The 17,193-nt window shown below is 36.1% G+C and overlaps 1 protein-coding gene across 1 annotated transcript in view; it reads left to right on the forward strand.

The window, feature by feature from the left end:
• The window catches only part of LOC121083149 (ABI family member 3 binding protein), a 163,873-nt gene that overhangs the window by 57,533 nt on the left and 89,147 nt on the right, over nucleotides 1–17,193 (forward strand). The window contains exons 10-16 of the mRNA XM_040583185.1: nucleotides 2,813–2,890; nucleotides 8,460–8,540; nucleotides 9,885–9,959; nucleotides 13,533–13,598; nucleotides 14,116–14,190; nucleotides 15,380–15,448; nucleotides 16,704–16,778. Of these exons, the coding sequence (XP_040439119.1) occupies nucleotides 2,813–2,890; nucleotides 8,460–8,540; nucleotides 9,885–9,959; nucleotides 13,533–13,598; nucleotides 14,116–14,190; nucleotides 15,380–15,448; nucleotides 16,704–16,778 (519 nt within the window). The remainder of the gene's footprint in view (nucleotides 1–2,812; nucleotides 2,891–8,459; nucleotides 8,541–9,884; nucleotides 9,960–13,532; nucleotides 13,599–14,115; nucleotides 14,191–15,379; nucleotides 15,449–16,703; nucleotides 16,779–17,193) is intronic.

Raw genomic sequence — 17,193 nt, forward strand, 5'->3', positions numbered from 1 at the left:
GTTTGTTTCACAACGTAACTTTTTTTTCATAGATTATATCTTTCAATATATGTCTTGAAAAATGGAAGTTTATGTGTCCATTTGGAAGACCAGATTTTCAGTGAATTTTAATTGTATGATTTCTGGCTTTAGCATATGTGAGAAATTGTTTCATGAAGAGATTCTTATCTATTATCTGTAATTAAATCCATGAAAAAATGGTAGCCAGAAATTAGAACATTTCAATACAGGTTTCCTGTGTATCTTGTGAATATGCCTGAAACCTGCAGCAGAAAGAATGAGGCTTTTGTTTAAGATTTATAAGCTAGCATATCATCTGTGAGTAGCATAATTGTGGGAAATACAGCTTTCTTTAAAACCCCTAGTAATGCCCCCAGTGCATCTTTCACAGATTCCTAGAGCAGAGTTATGGATCTGATGACTTTTGGCTTGTTTGTTCTTAATACTTAATTTGAACCGTGAACAACTGGGTCAGATTTTTTTCGTTTATTTGTGCTATGTTTATTTTACTGTGTCACTCCATTGCTAGCCATGGCACATTCTCAGACTGGCTTGCTTTGCAGTGAGAAAACAGCAGTGCTTGTTCCTGCTAAGATACTGTGTATGTGTAAGGGTAGAGCTACGCAGTAGAATAATATTGGTGTTTTGAGTTAAGAGTATGTTTGAACTAAGGCTGAGTTCCTTAGAAATAAGTATCTGGAAGTGTTTACCAGCATTTGACAGACAAATATTGTTAACATCATCTGTGACTACTGAAAATTTAAGCTAAGTGGAAAAACTTAATTGCAGTATTTACATTACAGAGCATTACTAGTTTTCAGTCACAATGATAAAAATAATCACATTGTTAACTTGAATACTGATACTTTCTTTGAACAGGAAGCATAGAAGAAGAGGTGTTTATCATTACTAGCTTGGTTGTAACACAAATATGATGTGCAAGTAATAAAGGTATCATGAAAATTCAGCAGCAGACCATATTTTGACAAATCTGTTTTTCATACCCCTTTCAGTAAACCTATTTTAAGACCTCCAATATTAGTTTTGGACTACAGTATTTAGAACTTTAATATTCATTTTCTAACAGTAATATCCTTCTGCAGGAAAACAATGTTGTGGTTTTAGGCAGGTTATAGGGTTCAATAGCGTGCACAGTGAAAATGGCAGAATGTCACTATAAGCAAAGAGTGGGGAAAAAACCAAAGGTAGTTTCAGTTCTCCTAGAGATGTCCAACTTATTCAGCTGACTGCGCATAGAACTTGGACTTCTAAATTTCAGCACTCTGCTACGTCTGAAGTAGATGGCTTGTGTGACTGCAGTTTGGAGCCACTCTTTATGGTAAATTACACAAGCACTTTGTGAAAATAAGCAGGGCAGACAAGTGATGTTCATTCTGTTTACTACATGTTCCTTACCAGAGAACATGAAGTACGTGGGTGTGCACAAAAGGGACTACTGGATTTCAAAGGAGTGTCAAACAGGGAAGAGTCATTGCTTGGAAGGCAAAAACAGTGTGAGAAATAATTCAAATGTATAAAATAATTGACAAAACGTCATATTGTCCAAATCTATACAGATACCTTTCAACGATCCCTGAGAATGATGTATGTCTGCAATAAAATGCAATAAGGCTTATAGCATGTGAAGTTATGACTGTGTTTTGCTGACAATACTGCAACTATTCTAATTCTGTCTTATTTAGAAAAGTCAAAATAATACATCAAAGAATATCATATTTATTGAATTCTTAAAGTAGGTTTTTTTCTGTTTACCTAGACAAAAACTTTTTTTTTTTAAGAGTAGTAGTCCAGAAAAAAACCACAAAGTATATTGCCTTAGTCCATAATGGGAAAAAAACCCCAACAAGTGTATTATTAACTCAAAATTGATTAATTTTCACTGTGAAGACAGGCTGAGAAACTTGAGGCTGTTCAGCCTGGAGAAGAGAAGGCTCCAGGGAGACCTTACCAGCCTGCCAGTACCTGAAGGGGCCAACAGGAAGGATGGAGAGGAGCTTTGTACAGGGGCATGTAGTGATAGGGCCAGGGGTGGTGGCTTTAAACTGAAAGAGCAGAGATTTAGATCAGGTGTGAGGAGGAAATGGTTCAGTGTGGGGGCGGTGAGGTGCTGGCAGCAGAGGCTGCCCAGAGCAGCTGTGGGTGCCCCGTCCCTGGCAGGGCTCAAGGCCAGGCTGGACGGGGCTGGGGGAAGGGGTCTCTGCCCCTGGCAGGGGGCTGGGGCTCAGTGATGTTTAAGGTCACTTCCAGCCCAAACTATTCTCTAATTCTCTGATATCCACTGCTGGAATATCTTTTTATGTGTTGGAATAGAAGGCTATTGTCATACCTAATTGTTAGAAGTAATGTGAACAAAAATAAGCACATGGCTAGTGTGGCAATTCCATTGCATTTGAAAATTTATTAGACTATTCTTGTATAACGCTTATGACTGTATTACAACTTTGAATTTTAAAAATTTCTTTTTTTGACTGCTAATACTCAAATGCTAGACAAATGAAAACCACTGGAACTTGTTTTGCACAGGGAAAGTAATGATTTTTAAGGCATTAAATTCCTTGCTGTAAATTTTCTTTGTAGGGAATCTTAATTACCAAAACCACATGCATTTAACATAGCTTGATAGATGCTTGTACCGATTGTGCAGTGGAAGTTCATTGATTCCTAAAGGTATTCAGCTTTCCACATTTATCCATGTTGGTTTACTTTGGCAAACTGAAGTGGGACAGAAATAAATCTGTAGTAGGACAGAGCAGATACAGCTTTGCAATTTCTAATGTCTTTGTCCCTTTAGCTAAGAATGAAACTCGAGCATGGCCTGCTGAATCCAAAACACCAGAAGTTCAAGAAATCTCCCCACAGTCCCTCCCAGGTAATGAAAATTCTGGTTTTAGAAACTCTGTGTCATATCTTTGCCAAATATATAAACTAAGATTATATCCGTCCTTGTGTCGCTTAATCTGCAGTTAAAGGCTGTAGTTGGAAAACAGGAGGATAATGTAGCTGGATTAGTAGCCATGAGTGGTAGATGTGCATAAAAATCTGAATCTGATTTTGGAGGAAAATTTCAAATGATACAATTGTTAGGTTTATAAAAACTCTTAGAATTAGAACCATATCTTTGTGCGGTGCTGGATACCTTGAAATTGTCAAATATGGCAAAACAAGAGTTTTCTTCTGATGCACCTTGAAATTCTGACGTTCATGAAATATATGAAGAAGAAAATCAGAGTTAAGACCATGACTGTGCAAAATGCATGCATGAGATTAAGATGGAGCAGACACAGACAGTAACAGGCTCCGTTTCAGAGATGCAGAGGATGACAGCATGATGTTCCTTTTAGGTTCAGTTTCAAACACATAATTCTTGCCACACTCTTTCTGTGAACTTACTGGTCCTACTAAAGTAAACGGGAGCTCTTCACATGTGTGGAAAAGGAATATGAAATTTGATCCTAGACTCATATTCAAAGTTATGTGTCTGTGAAATGTATGTTGACACGTATATTTGGAAGAGGGAAGTTTTTGATCTTCTACTTGTGGCTGAATAAAATATCACTTAATCAAAAGGGCATACTCAGATGTTAATTTCTTACACTGTTCAAAAACATAACGTGAAATTCTAGAACTTGCAAGATTTACTGCCTCCTTTTGCTTAGGAAACAAATTAGCTTAATGTAGACAAACTACTTCATCGAGTTATATGAGAAGTATAGCCCTGTATTTTAACATTTGCAATATGAGGGCAAAAAGATTAGAGGGAAATAAATTGTTCAGAACCAAATGAAGGAAGAGTGATTTTCCACCTGATTTATGAACCCACATCTTGGAATTGTTTAAGTAGGAATATGCCTATCTTCATTTTCTGTAGTCTGGCTTTTATCCTATCACTGAGACAGAAGTTTGATTCTGCTGTCATTAGAGGCAGTAATTGGCTTCTGCCAACTTCTTTGCTGAATGGGAGGAAGGAGGCTTGAACGGTGACAAGACATTAAAATGAAAAAAGAATTTGAGGAAACAATACAGTGAAGGTTTGCTTAGGTTTAGTTTAGTCGTATTGTGTGATCTTGCTGGCATTACACTGTTCCATCTGCAAAGTATTTCCTGGCTGGCTGAAATAGTGTAGCACATTATTCCATTGGCATCACGCAATTCACACAGATACTGCCCTTAAATATGACTGCATTTATTTTATTCCGTAAGTATATACCGTACTTAATATCATCAGACCAACTTGGTCTAAATTAAAAAAAAAAAAAAAGCCCCACCCAAAGAATATGTAGGGAATAAAAGAGCTGTAGGATGAAGTAATGCACCAAAGTCATGTAATGATTGGCAACCATCTTTTAGATTAAACAATCCAACTCTTTTTTTCTCTGAAAATGTTCGCAGAATTTTATTTTCTACTTCATAGATAAGTGTATTTGCCAAATTCTAGTTTCAACCATCAGTTCCTTTCTGCAAAACCTTCATATGGATATCTCTTTGCTGTTCATACTAAATATTACGAGGAAATCAAAGATGCTTCTCCACTGGAATTTATTATCAAAGGGGGCTCAGAACTTTACAAGTTTAGCATATATGTAATAAACAGCTTGCTTTTAATTGGAAATTTGTGGATGCTTTTTTAAAAATATTAAAGAATATTTTTTCCCAGTTTTCTTTTGATGTACAGTTTGAGGTCTTTTGTGGACTTAAATTCTGCAGTTATTTTACTAAATTATTTACCTTGTCTAACTCACTGCAGAGCAAGCAAGCTACCAGTGTATTTTATAGAACTTTTATTTTGCGAAAGTGAGAGCTGGATGCATAGATTTTTGTAATTGACTCTCCTGCAAAATCCTAGTCCTCAGGCTTGCATTCATCTAATCAAAATACATCATTCCTTGTGCTGGAAATTACTGTTTAATCAGATAAACAGTGTGAAGTGTGACACCAGAATTAATATATCACCTCAGGGAAGAGGGAATCAGTCCATTCCATTTCCTTTCCTTTGTGTTCTGTAATTGTGTTTATGTACCTGGTATGCAGTAATTGTAACCGTAAACATTGTCATCTAGACACAGCACAGAAATGTATGTTTATGGAGTTGGATAGTGTGTTTCATTACACATGATAATAATTGGCAAGTACTGTCTTTTTAGTGACAGATGATATATAACTATTTGTTACAACTAAACATATTCTTACTGCTTTCACATCATTTAGTTATTTACTGAAATCATTTTCATCTTCCACTTCATGCTTCCTGTATGGTTTTGCTTCTGTGGCTCTTTTTCTGTGGTCACCATTCCTGTCAGTCATTCTTCGTTGATCGCAGCACCAGTGTCTCATGTATGTCATATCTGACATATATGACTATATCACACTATTTACATTAAAGAATGTATTCATTGTGGTTACAGTATTTGAGTTAAAAAGAAAAAAAAAAAAGGAAGTAGCAGGAAACAGGAAAGTGAATCCTTTAAAAGAAAAAAAGTTCTTTGAGTGTAATTTCTGTCTAGCCATTACACATGCAAAAATAACTTGAATATATAAGCATTTGAGCCAGACTTTCACAAGTAACTTAAGCTTGCATTTGAGAGGCAGGGTAATGTGGAGGCACAATTAATTGCATTTAGCAATAGGGTCCACTTCACTCTATTTCATTCAGACTGGATTCTTTGAGTAAGACATAGCAATTATTTGCTGTGAAAGGTTTAAGGCCTGGTGCCAGAAGTGGCAGCAGACCACTGATTTAAAAGAAGTTCTGTGCTGGAGCAGCTGTTGTGTCATCCGTCATGCAAGAAGGGAAGAAAGGAGCTCGAAGTATTTCAGCAAATGGACTATGTGAAAGGCTCCATGAGCTGGGCTGCTCTTGTGTTCTACTGGGTCCTTGTCAAAGGATGTGGTTTGTGATGTGACTTTTTTTGGGTGTATTTGTCAGCCGGGCATCCCATCATTTTCTTAATTTCAGGCCTCCCCTCCCTTGGCATGCACTTCCATGGGAAGACTGGTTAGTAAGCTCTTTTATGTTTTCTTTTGCCAGGATTGTTACAGTATTTTCCACTTAGGACTAATTTATTCTTAATACAACAGCACAAGTTCATAATACTTTCCCTGCCCCCTCTCTTCAATTTTTAAAATGCTGTCTAATATACCTCAAAATACCACTACATTTTTTCTCCCAGTTGCGTGAAATGTGAGCCTTTTCATTAACTTCACAGGGAAATTGGAGCTAACTAACAGTTAGAAATATCAGCACATTTGTCTGGGACACAGAAGAACTAATTAAAAAAAAAAAAAGAAAAAAAAAGCAAGTTATTTCTTTACGCAAGGGATTGGACCAGAAATTTATCAAAGCAGATTTGCAAAATAGAGAATAGGCTTGAAATGAAACATACCACCTGTGAATCCAAACTAGGGTTAATGTTTAGTAGGAATAACTCCTTTGTTGCCATATTTCCCAAGTTTTGTTCCTTCTGTTCTCCTCCTGGCCCCAGAAGGCTTCCTCTTGTGCTTATGTGGGACATGAGGAGTGATTATTGCTTCCATCAGAATGTCTTAATTCCAGTTGTGGAGGAAGAAAGGAACATGAATGAGAGAGTCAAGAGAAGTTAGAGGAAAAACAGTTTAAGAAATGTTGCCTAAATACATTCTTGCTGTATTCCTTGCTGTGATGGTAAAGTAACTTACCTTGCTTGGTTGTGTTAACCATTTACTTTGCAGCTACCATTGAACCAACACATTAAGCCTAGTTTACCTGGTGCCCTAGAAAAGTCAAAGGCATTTCTCTCTTTTTCTCTAATTTAGCTTTTAAAGCCTAAACTTTCTGCTTCCTGTGTCTTGTGTTACAAAAATGTCTGCTGCTGTTTGACATCATCCCTACAATGTTCTGTGCAAAACAGAGGAGAGCTTAGTTTCTTTTGTACCAATTCTGGGCATGCTTTTCCTTGTTCAGCTTGCTCAGTTAACCTAATTGACAGGAGATATGCTCCATAAGAATGTAAACCATGTGACCTCTAAAAAAACCCAAAGCATAATGATTTCTAAATTTTGGTATTTGCTTTTGGTGGTTTTGGTTTATGGGTTTTTTTGTGGCGTTTTTTGTTTGTTTTGTTTTGTTTTGTTTTTTCTTCTTTGTTTTGTTCTTATTTGGGTGTTGGTTTTTTGAATGATTGCATTTCACCAGAAATGTTAATTTTTGAAGTACTTCTGAGGTATGGGTACCCGTTGTTTCTGGGTCTCTCATGGGTGAATTTTCTCCCACAGGCTTCATAGAGATAAATTGCTTTAACTTCTCTGTAGAATGAAAACCTCCTCCCACAGATTACAGTAACAGCACTGTAACTGACAGAAGCTGAATTGAGTCCTAGTAAAGCAGCATCTGTGGAGACTCCAGCTTTTGTGACACTGAAAAGCACCACAGTCCAAAACAGAAAATTCTATAATGTTTGTAACTGTAGAAGCATCTATGCAGCTATTTAGAATCTGGAAAACAGCATGTTTTCTTCAGGAAATAAGAAGCTTATAAACCTACATCATCAGTTCTTGCTTGAAACATGCTCAGTAGATTGTGGAAAAAGCAAGGAGAGCATGCCAGAAAAACAAAAGTAGCTCTCTTCTATTGTATCTCAAAAAGAAATCTTTATTAAACTGAATGAATACTAAAACTTAGTGCTATATTGGTGCTGATCGCCAATATTAAAGATCACCTCTAAATACCAAAATGTGCTAAATACTGTGCAGTTTGCACTGGGGAAGGAATCTTATCATATTCAAGGCCGAGACCTTACTGTCCTCTCTGTTCTGTATCAGTAAACTTTGCCATTTTATAATCTTAGATTACCAGTTCTGTGTACTGTATAACTGATCAAATGCCATGAGACCTCCAGCAAGATGGGATAAGAAAGAAGTGATCGTGACTTACATACCATAGGAATTAAATGTTATGTGAAACACCTGGAAGAGTGTAATTCTGCACTAGTTTATTAAAATATGGTCAGCAAGTCAGTTTACATATGTGTAATGGCTGTTTAATAAACTGCTTATGCTTTACTCTGAAGATGTAGAATTAGAATGAGTGAAAGTTAAAAGCGTAATATATTGTTACTAGAAAAAATGAAAGAGCGAAGGTATTACAGGTGAATCTTTATTCTTTCTCTGATAATTTTTTATATTACAAGGATTAAAAAAATTCCAAAATAGCAGGGAAAATATTTGTAAATACACTTTGCAATGTAATGGGTATTGTTTATACTTATGTAAAACTGCAACAAAATAAACCCACAACTTCGTATAGACTTGGCATCTGAAAACAACAATAAATACTAATCATGATGTAGTCAAGCTGCTGCAGAAATAGTTCTAGTCAGGTGGCATAAAATGATGATAAGAAAAGCTTTGGGCAGTAGATAAAAGGTCAGAGGGATTCTGTATTAAATAAAGCTTATTTTTTCTAGCTCAGGCTGAGAAAAAACATGGACCTGAGGAATTTAAATCAACGCCTAAACCCGAATTGGTGCAAACTCAAAACATACTGGGTAACTAATTTTGCTGCTTTTTACCTTCTTTGTACATTAAATGCTTTTTTTCACCTCCAGCAGAATTTTTCTTCTACTTGCTGGATCCCCTTTGTATTGACTCCAAAGGAAGTCCTAATTAAAATTTCTGGTTCCCTTCATGTTTCCAGCAGCTGACACATGAAACAAAAAGCAGGATGCATCTAGCTCTGGCTGAACTGTGGCTGTTATACGTGTGATTATTGCTAGCAGATTTGACTGGGTGATTCAATCTTATTTTTCAAAGTAATGCTTTCTGTTTATCTGACCTGCATGATTGACATCACATAAAATTTCCATCAGTAAAATCAACATCAATGACAGAATTGAAATAATGACCTCCTTGATTTTCTTCTGATGACAGGTCCATTTAGGCAACATCAGCAATGATGCAGAAGGAAAATTTTATATTGCCTGTTTATATAATTGTATTTACCCTGGAGGAAAAAAAGAGCTCTACTGATATTTTTTCAGAGATGTCTCAGAATGAGAGATTTGTGATCTAAATAGTATTGTTAGTTTTATCATTTGGAGCAGCATCTACTTACTTCTGGTATTCAGAATTCTGTATTCTCAATGTTGATTATGTTGCCTGAATTTTAATCCCCAAACCATGCAAAATTATGAACACAAATCTAAACTTGAGGTTGTTGGGGTTTTTTTCTAAACTTTGATTATATTTTTCTAAACCACAGATGGCATGCATATACAGGATGATGTATGGTAAAGGAAAAAATCATCAGCATTTGCAGGACTGAAAGACAGACCTTCACATGAAGAAGACTGCTAATGCTTCTCAAGAAATGTATTTTTACATAATCCTATTGATTCATGTTAATGTCATACTCTCTCTTTTGTTTTCTTTTTCATTTACAGTTGCAAGCAGATTTCCAGATTTTACTGAAGCTAGATCATCAGTCAATCTAATTGTTAATAAGTTGAATCAGCTTTGGGTTTTTTAAGCATCATCAGCCTTGCTTGTTTTTTGCCATGCTTTTAAAGATGAAAATATGGAATGTAATCAACATGGGTCACTACTTAATTTCAAACTAGGTGGTCATAGTTACTGATGGATGTTCATTATCGAAATCCTGTGATTGATGGATCTTTATATTACAGTTAGGGAAAAGGTGATTTTGTTCATATTCCACATACCTTTTTAATTGACAACGTAATGTGTTTTTTTCCTAGGCTGGAACTATTTTTCTTTTTCATTAAAAATCATTGGTTTCAGGAGTGAGTGGTTTATAAGCCAAAAAATAGATCCGTGCTGTGTCTTGTAATATTCTTAATCAAGTAAATCCTTGATTATTTCTTTTATCATAGTTCCTAATGAAATACAGACACTTCCTTCTGGATCCAGAATCTCTGATGCTCCAAAAAGTCCACTGACAGAACTTGGTAATTACTTTCTTTGTAAATTTGAGTAAGCTTCAGTGGAAAATTATCTAATTCTTTTGTTGTTTCTGTGGCTGGTAGGTTTAAATGCTTCAGCTGCTATAACCTAATTCTGTAGGTAAAGTAGGAGCCGTTAGCAAATTTCTTCTTTCATTCTAAGTCTGGTTTTGCTTTATTGTCATGACAGGATGCTCCAAATCAATGCTTCATTGTAAAAAACAAACAAACAAAAACTCGTGAGGAAATTTGGGCTTTTATCTATGGAGCGATGATGGCAATTTATACTTAGCTAAAATTGCTGCTTTTAGTTTTGTGATTTACTTGGAAGTACCCCATAAGCTTCTGAGACTGTATTTCAGAGTTGGGAGTACTGTTCTAGCCAACATCAGTTCTGTGGGTTTTCATATAGTTTGCCAAATACTTGTATATTTGGTTAAAGTAGTGTCATAATTTATAGATTTTGTTGTGGTTTAAATATTCATAAAGTTTGCTTGTTTCTGGATTCATTAGTTGTTTGGCAAGGAACTTCAGGACACTTTGGGAAGGTCTGATATTTAAGGAAGTATGGTGGTACTCACATTTTCAAAATAGGTTTACCTGGGTTAGGGTCAAAATGTTGGGGTCAAAATCTTCTTATTGCAAGAGGAAACACTCCTTTCTTTCCTTTTTTTAAGTTATCTTTTATATAGCTACACATTTACATGTATGTTTATATGTATAGACATATGTATTTACCTATATGCATATGTCTCTATGTGTGTGTAGATATATGTATAAAGCCAAGAATTTATTGTTAGTGTAATGGAGATCTATCTATTTCAAGATTCTTATCTAAATTCAAGAGTCACCATTAGTCTCGATTTAACTCTTGCAGTAAAACAAAGAATATTAATGTATGTAGAGTACTTCCATACAGAAAAAGCCTCAATAATATCTGTAACATAATTAAAATAGTAACCCACAAGCTTCTTAGTTACTGCCTTTTTCCCCTGGTGTTTTGCTCACCCTTCCAGTGTACCTCTGGGTCCTAAGCTTGGTGATTTCGTGCTTGTGTTAGTGATGAGTGAGGATGTTTCAGCAAGTTATGCGCATCTGGAGTCCTATGTTGGGAGGACTGTGACGTTCATGTTGATGATTTCTTCCTTCTCTCTCTTCTGCTGAAAGACACCTTAAATCTGGTTTTAAACATATATGGTGCCATTTGTGTTTGTTAGATACTATTTCTGTGTTCTTGTTACCTCTAAAGTAAATTTTGTCTGGATCCAGGTGTGTAGTTTTTGTAACTGATCATTGCTGAGCTCTTTATGGCATGGTGTCCCATGCCTGTACTCATCCACACCGTATCTGGTGTCTCCCCTTCTCAAGACCTCTGCTTTCATAACAGGCCTGTATTTCTCTGCACTGTGTCATTGTGTTAGTCACAGCTGTCTCATCCTACTGAAACAATGCTTGTTGGCGCTAGCTATATAAACAGCGATCACACTAGTTAACTGGAGTGACCTTGGATCAGTATGGATTTATATTTCACTAAACATTGCTCAAGAAGTTATCAAGTAATAGACAGCATACTTATATTTAATTCAGTCTGCCAAATTTTAAAATAATTTCCAGGAATAGCTCTTTCTGAAATGCATATTTGAACCAAATTCTCAAGAACATGAAAAATTACGTTCACAATTTGTTCTTAATTGACTACAACTTTTGACAGCTCTTTTCCAGATATGTTTGAGTGGATGGGGATACATCCTTGCTTTCACTGTAGTGAAAGAAATTTGGCTAAATCCAGTTAGAGACAGCATTGGAGAGAGAGAGACTCGATGATTTAAGAACCTATTTGCATAAATATAACTGAAAATCTGAAAATTATCAGGAATGGGAAGTATTTTTGCTTTCTGCTGGGGAATAAGAACATAATCCTATGTTTGTCTCAGTGGTAAAGGTAAAATAGTAAGAACACTTGAGGCAGAATAATTTTCATTCAAGTATTTATTCTGTTTTTGTTCTCATGTCTTCCATTCCTGCCGTGTAGTTCTACTTAGCAAAAATGGGATTTATTGTGTGAGGCTGGGCCCAGCCATTGGGTCAGCTGGAGCATCTGTGCTCCCCATGAAGTCAATGCTGAAGTCAAAGATACTCTGTGAGAGTGGGGAGGGGGGTCATACAGAGGAGATTTCTCTGCACTGTGCCTCTGCATGCCTTGAATCACCTGCTGTCATAAAGTCAGCAAAGAAAGCAAAATTTAATTTCTGAAGTTTGAGTGTGTGTGACCTGTATTCTGCCCTAGTTCCCCTGAAGACTTTTTTTCTTTATTTTTCTATCTCGATTGTACCAGAGGGAGACATCTCCTTTGTTTTATAAACTCTCTGTGTGGTCGGTATATTTTGAATTCAAATGTTTCTGAAAAGATAGCTTTGTTAACATGTCTTCAATGTTCTGATGCCTTTGGGAGATCTCTCATAGTTCTTAGTGGATGTAAATGGACCAATGGAAGCTTTTGCCAAAAGCTGTGAGTCATACAGCTTTTGTTGTTGATATTTTCTTCTCTATAAATACAGAATAGAATAGTTCCAGTGGGAAGGACCTACAATTATCATCTGGTCCAAGTGCTGAGTCCAGCTATATCAGGATGGAAACCTGAGATCATTTTTGTTAATGTGATAAGCTAGATTGAAAGTAAAGGGGAAAGCAGATCCAATAAATGAAATAAGTGTTCACTTTTTGGCTTATATTCATATAGCCTACATTAGAAATGAACCCTACACCTAGTTGTTTGAATGTTTTTCTCAGTCTCAAGCATTCAGAGAAGTTTAATTTAAAAATTCTGATTAACTGTTTTTCAAAAAAACTCATCCTGGTAAAGACCAATTCAAAATACAGTTGGAAATTTTCTCTTTCAAATATATTGTAACCTACATGGGCACAAGTGACTGCAGATAAGTTTACTGGAAAATACTTACTGGCCTGTTCACCCAGTTGAATAGGATTGGTTTCTTACAAGCAAGACTGTAGCACAAAACCTACATGAGGTGGAAACTCATTCATGATGGCCTTTAGGTAAGAATGACCAATTCCACCTTGATTCCCTGTTTCAGTTGGAGCACACCCCAGGTTATCTATACTTTGAAATGTTATCTATGCTTTGAAGTGAAGTAACCATAAGGTCTTTGTAATAGTCTTCATTACAGCATAACAGATAAAAGATGCTGTTAACTAACGTCCATGATTATTTTACTGACTTCATTGCACTGCTGGTTTTTTTTTAATATTTTCCCATTACACGTCCTCTTGAAACAGTTACATGTAATAGTAACCAGTTTATACAGACCTGTGAGTGCTATGAAGATCAAATGGATTGTGTTTGGGTTGCTTTGCTGTGAGGAAAAACCTCTTCAGTAATATAGATTCAGTCTGATTAGATAATGCATGCCTAAGTTTGAATAGGGTAAAAATTATTACGAAGAAGAGACATTCAAACCAAACAAAAACCTGCTCTAGTTACAGTTAAAATTAGATTTTGTATGACTTGCAAGGAGAGTGTCTCAGTATCATAATTTTTTTTTTCATTTTTGCTTTTAGCTACTCAGAGTCCAGCCTTGAAATCCGTATCTATACTTTCTGCGGAAACCAGAGAGATGGAGACGGGTAATCAGCAAATTAGTTCCGTAATTTTTTTCCGTTATTTTAGCATCACGTAGAACTGCAAATGGTAATTTTAAGATCTGCTTTAGAGTCTTGGCTACCAACACTCACAGAGAACTGCTTATTCACCATCCCTGTGTCTGTGTAACCAGCTGACAAACATATTTGTTAATGGCTTAAAAACTGCTTAAAGACAGTGTTGTGGTATCTCATCATTAGCTTCTTTCTTTTCGTATAGCTGCAGCGCTTATTCCAGAATTTAGTGAGATAAAATTGCTTACTGAGAAGAATTCTTTTGGGCATGTGGAACTCAAATTTCAAGGCCAGAAGACTGTATTGTAAGCCGTCATCTCCTGTTGCCATGACAGAGTTGTCTCATGTCTCACTCTCAGGCCATCTGCCGTCTTGCTTAGCTTTGCATTAGCATCATCTGGAATTGCACAGCCTTCACTAAGCTATTTGATGCTAATCCATTAAGTCACAGGTGTCTCAGCATTTTAAGCTCAGATTCTTTTTTCAGCTTTTGAGGAAACAAAGGCTGTTTCTTCAGGATCCAAAACATCTGGTACCACGGAAGTGCAACCAACCAGATCTAGTAATGATTTCTCATAAGATTAATCCTCTTGACAGAATTTTTGGAGGAGACATAGTGCCTCTCATTAAATAATTTGTTCAGTTTGACATAAATGTAGGATAACTGCAGGTATGGCAGTACTGTATCAAATAGGAGGTTTCTTTATGACATTTTGTAACTAGTAGTTTGAAGATTTTTCCATATTTGGCTACAGCATGTAATTCTTAGCTTTAAAATGAAATCCGACCTACAGTGAATACTAAATTAAAATAAGCCTATCCACACCTGAGTTTCATAAGTGGAATATCCTGATTTACTGCAATACTCAAGAGTCCTAATAAATGAATGGAAACTGCGGAAATTTCAGCATCTTTTGAAAACGTAGCTCTTCTGTATAAACATAGATATAATTTTAAGTGCCCAGATTTCAAAACTGGCACTACAGAAACATGTCATTGAAGATTCAAACACTGGCTAGTTGGTCCTTAGAAAATTTCTATGATGTGCTTCTCACAAGTGAAACATATTTTATAAGTGAGTTTGTAAGAGCTAATTATTTACTTGGGGCCACTGACAGTTATCCAAAGGAAAAAAAAATAGTGAGATGAGAGCCAGTTGGAAAGATGTCACTTTTTTAGCATGCCAGTAGTATAATGCCTGATGCATATGCTTTTGAAACAATTTAAATTTTGCAGGAAATCCTTTACTAGGATTGCAACTATCAGCCTTTTCCATATCTGACAAAAGACAGTTTATATGTTTCATTTGGTACAGTTCCTGCTTTGTTATCCTTTTTTTTTTCTCCAGTTTCAGCAGCAGGATATCCTCCTTCTTGATCCTTGAAATACTAGACAAAAATTCCATGCAGTCCCAATTCACTAATTTTTATTCATAATTTGTTCTCCTTTTTTCAGCAGCCTTGTATTTCTCCTTTTTAGCTCTATTGGACAACTTCTATTTGTGCAATTCTGCTAACAGTTTGGTCATTAGCTGTGTTATGTGTCTGTGCATTAATGCATGTTTTTGGAAATTTTTTGCAAGTCATACTTAATTAGTTATTGTACATTTCAGAGTCTACCTTTCTGCAGAATGTAGTATGTTAAATGTTACCTAGAAGTTTCTTCAGCTCATAAAAGAATATGGTGCTGTGGCACGATGGTTCTTGTCACTTCAAAACAATACAGCGATGATTTTTGGTTTTATTTTCCAGCTTCACGTGACTTTCTTGCTGTTACTTCTGCTCCCCAAACTTTTACAGCTTCAGAAATACCAGACACTGGTAAATTATAGTAATGTTATTTCAGAAGCATACCCTTTTGTTTGTTTGTTTGGTGCTGAAAAGTTTATTACTGCTTCCATGTTGATGATTTCAGACAGTTGGGTCTCGCCCTACATATTAGTTTTTCAAATCCTGTAACAGCAGCCTTAATCCTGGGATCCGGCAGAGCAGAGGTTTAAAGCAGAAGTGCAGCTAGCTCACAGAGCCTGAATAATGCGCTATTGATCAAATGTGTGTGTCAGGAAGAGATTTAAATTTTGCAAGGCTTAAGACTGTTACAGTTGTGATTGTTTTCTTTCTCTCTCTCTTTCTATCTGTTTTTCAATGTCCATATACATTTTGCTGTTATTTTTCCTATGTATTGTCTTAAAATAAGTAAGTAAACACATCTCAGGCCAGCCCCTTCTGACTAAGCTAGACTTTGGGTATTAGCTTTGGAGATAGGGTGTTTTTCCTGTAGCCTTTGACATGTGAGAATGCTTAAGCCTTTTATGCACATACTTGTTCATGCTCAAGCCGTGCTGAAGAGGTGAGGGCAGTGGGGAAGGTGGAGGAGAAAGGAAAGCAGTTCATTGCCCAAAACCTTACTCTGAGCCATGCAGCTGTAGTTTACTAAGTTCTCTGCTGTATAACCTACTGGTTCTTGGCAATCCCAATACAGTTTTCAAGAGTTCAGTTTTGCTGCACTGTTCTATAAAGCACCCTAATCCTAGGAAATTATTTTAAATCAGGTTAGTTCATTCTGTTATATGGAACCAAATCTGTTATATGGGACCTGAGACCTGGGACCAAATCTGATTGAAAAAAAATGGGCCAAAACAAGGAAACTGCATAGAGTTGATTGACTTAATGAAGTGGTACTGAGAATCTTCCATCTCCTGAAATCACAGTTTTTCCAAGTTTTCTGAAGAATTCTTAACTTCATGGAAAGATGTATTATAAGTTCTATAGCTGTTTTTTGCAGGTGCTGTTTAAGGCAAATGCATGTAAAACTATATGTTGTTTTTCAAAGTCTTTGTGAACATTTGCACACATGGCAAAACTTGAGTAACATCTTCAGCTAAGTAGTTAGTAAAGGTATTTAAATACTTAGAAAAAATAAGCTTAATTTTATAAATAAATAATAATAAAAAATAATACTCTGCAGAGAAATGGAAGGTAAAATTTATCTCCCTCAAATCTTCCTCCTTAATTTATTTACATGAAGTTATTTCTCAGGTATATTTACTTTTTTTTTTTTTTTGTTTTCCTGCAGCTAGTGATACTCCTGAGTTGGAAATATCCAGGCCCATAATTACTACAGAACCTCAGTTGTTAGAAACAGCACTGGGTAAAATTGATAATATGATTTTATTTAGTTTCTAAATATTTTGTTTTCATTTTTATCCTTGCTGCTATTTTTGGAAGCTTTGCGTTGCTTCAGTTGTCACCATCCCAGTAATTCATACCACTTACTGCTGCCATTAACTAGATTCTCATTTGCACACATCATTCATCTTTGTGTATGGGGGATTGGGGGCATAGAGGTGGCTCCCCTGTAGTTGGTTGGGTTTAGTTTTCTCATTATTGAGGTTCCCAGCTGTGGACCTGCCTTTCTCAGGTTTTGGTTTGTTTTGTTTTGGGGTTCTTTTTCCTGTGCTGAGAGAAATTAACTAAAAGGGAATTAAGCGCTTAACGTGTATTTCTATATAATTTTTCCGCAATCAGGTTGTTCTGATTAGCTTTATATTGCCTGGCCCACTGAG

This window comes from Falco naumanni, chromosome 2, assembly GCF_017639655.2.
Source record: "Falco naumanni isolate bFalNau1 chromosome 2, bFalNau1.pat, whole genome shotgun sequence".
NCBI lineage: Eukaryota > Metazoa > Chordata > Aves > Falconiformes > Falconidae > Falco > Falco naumanni.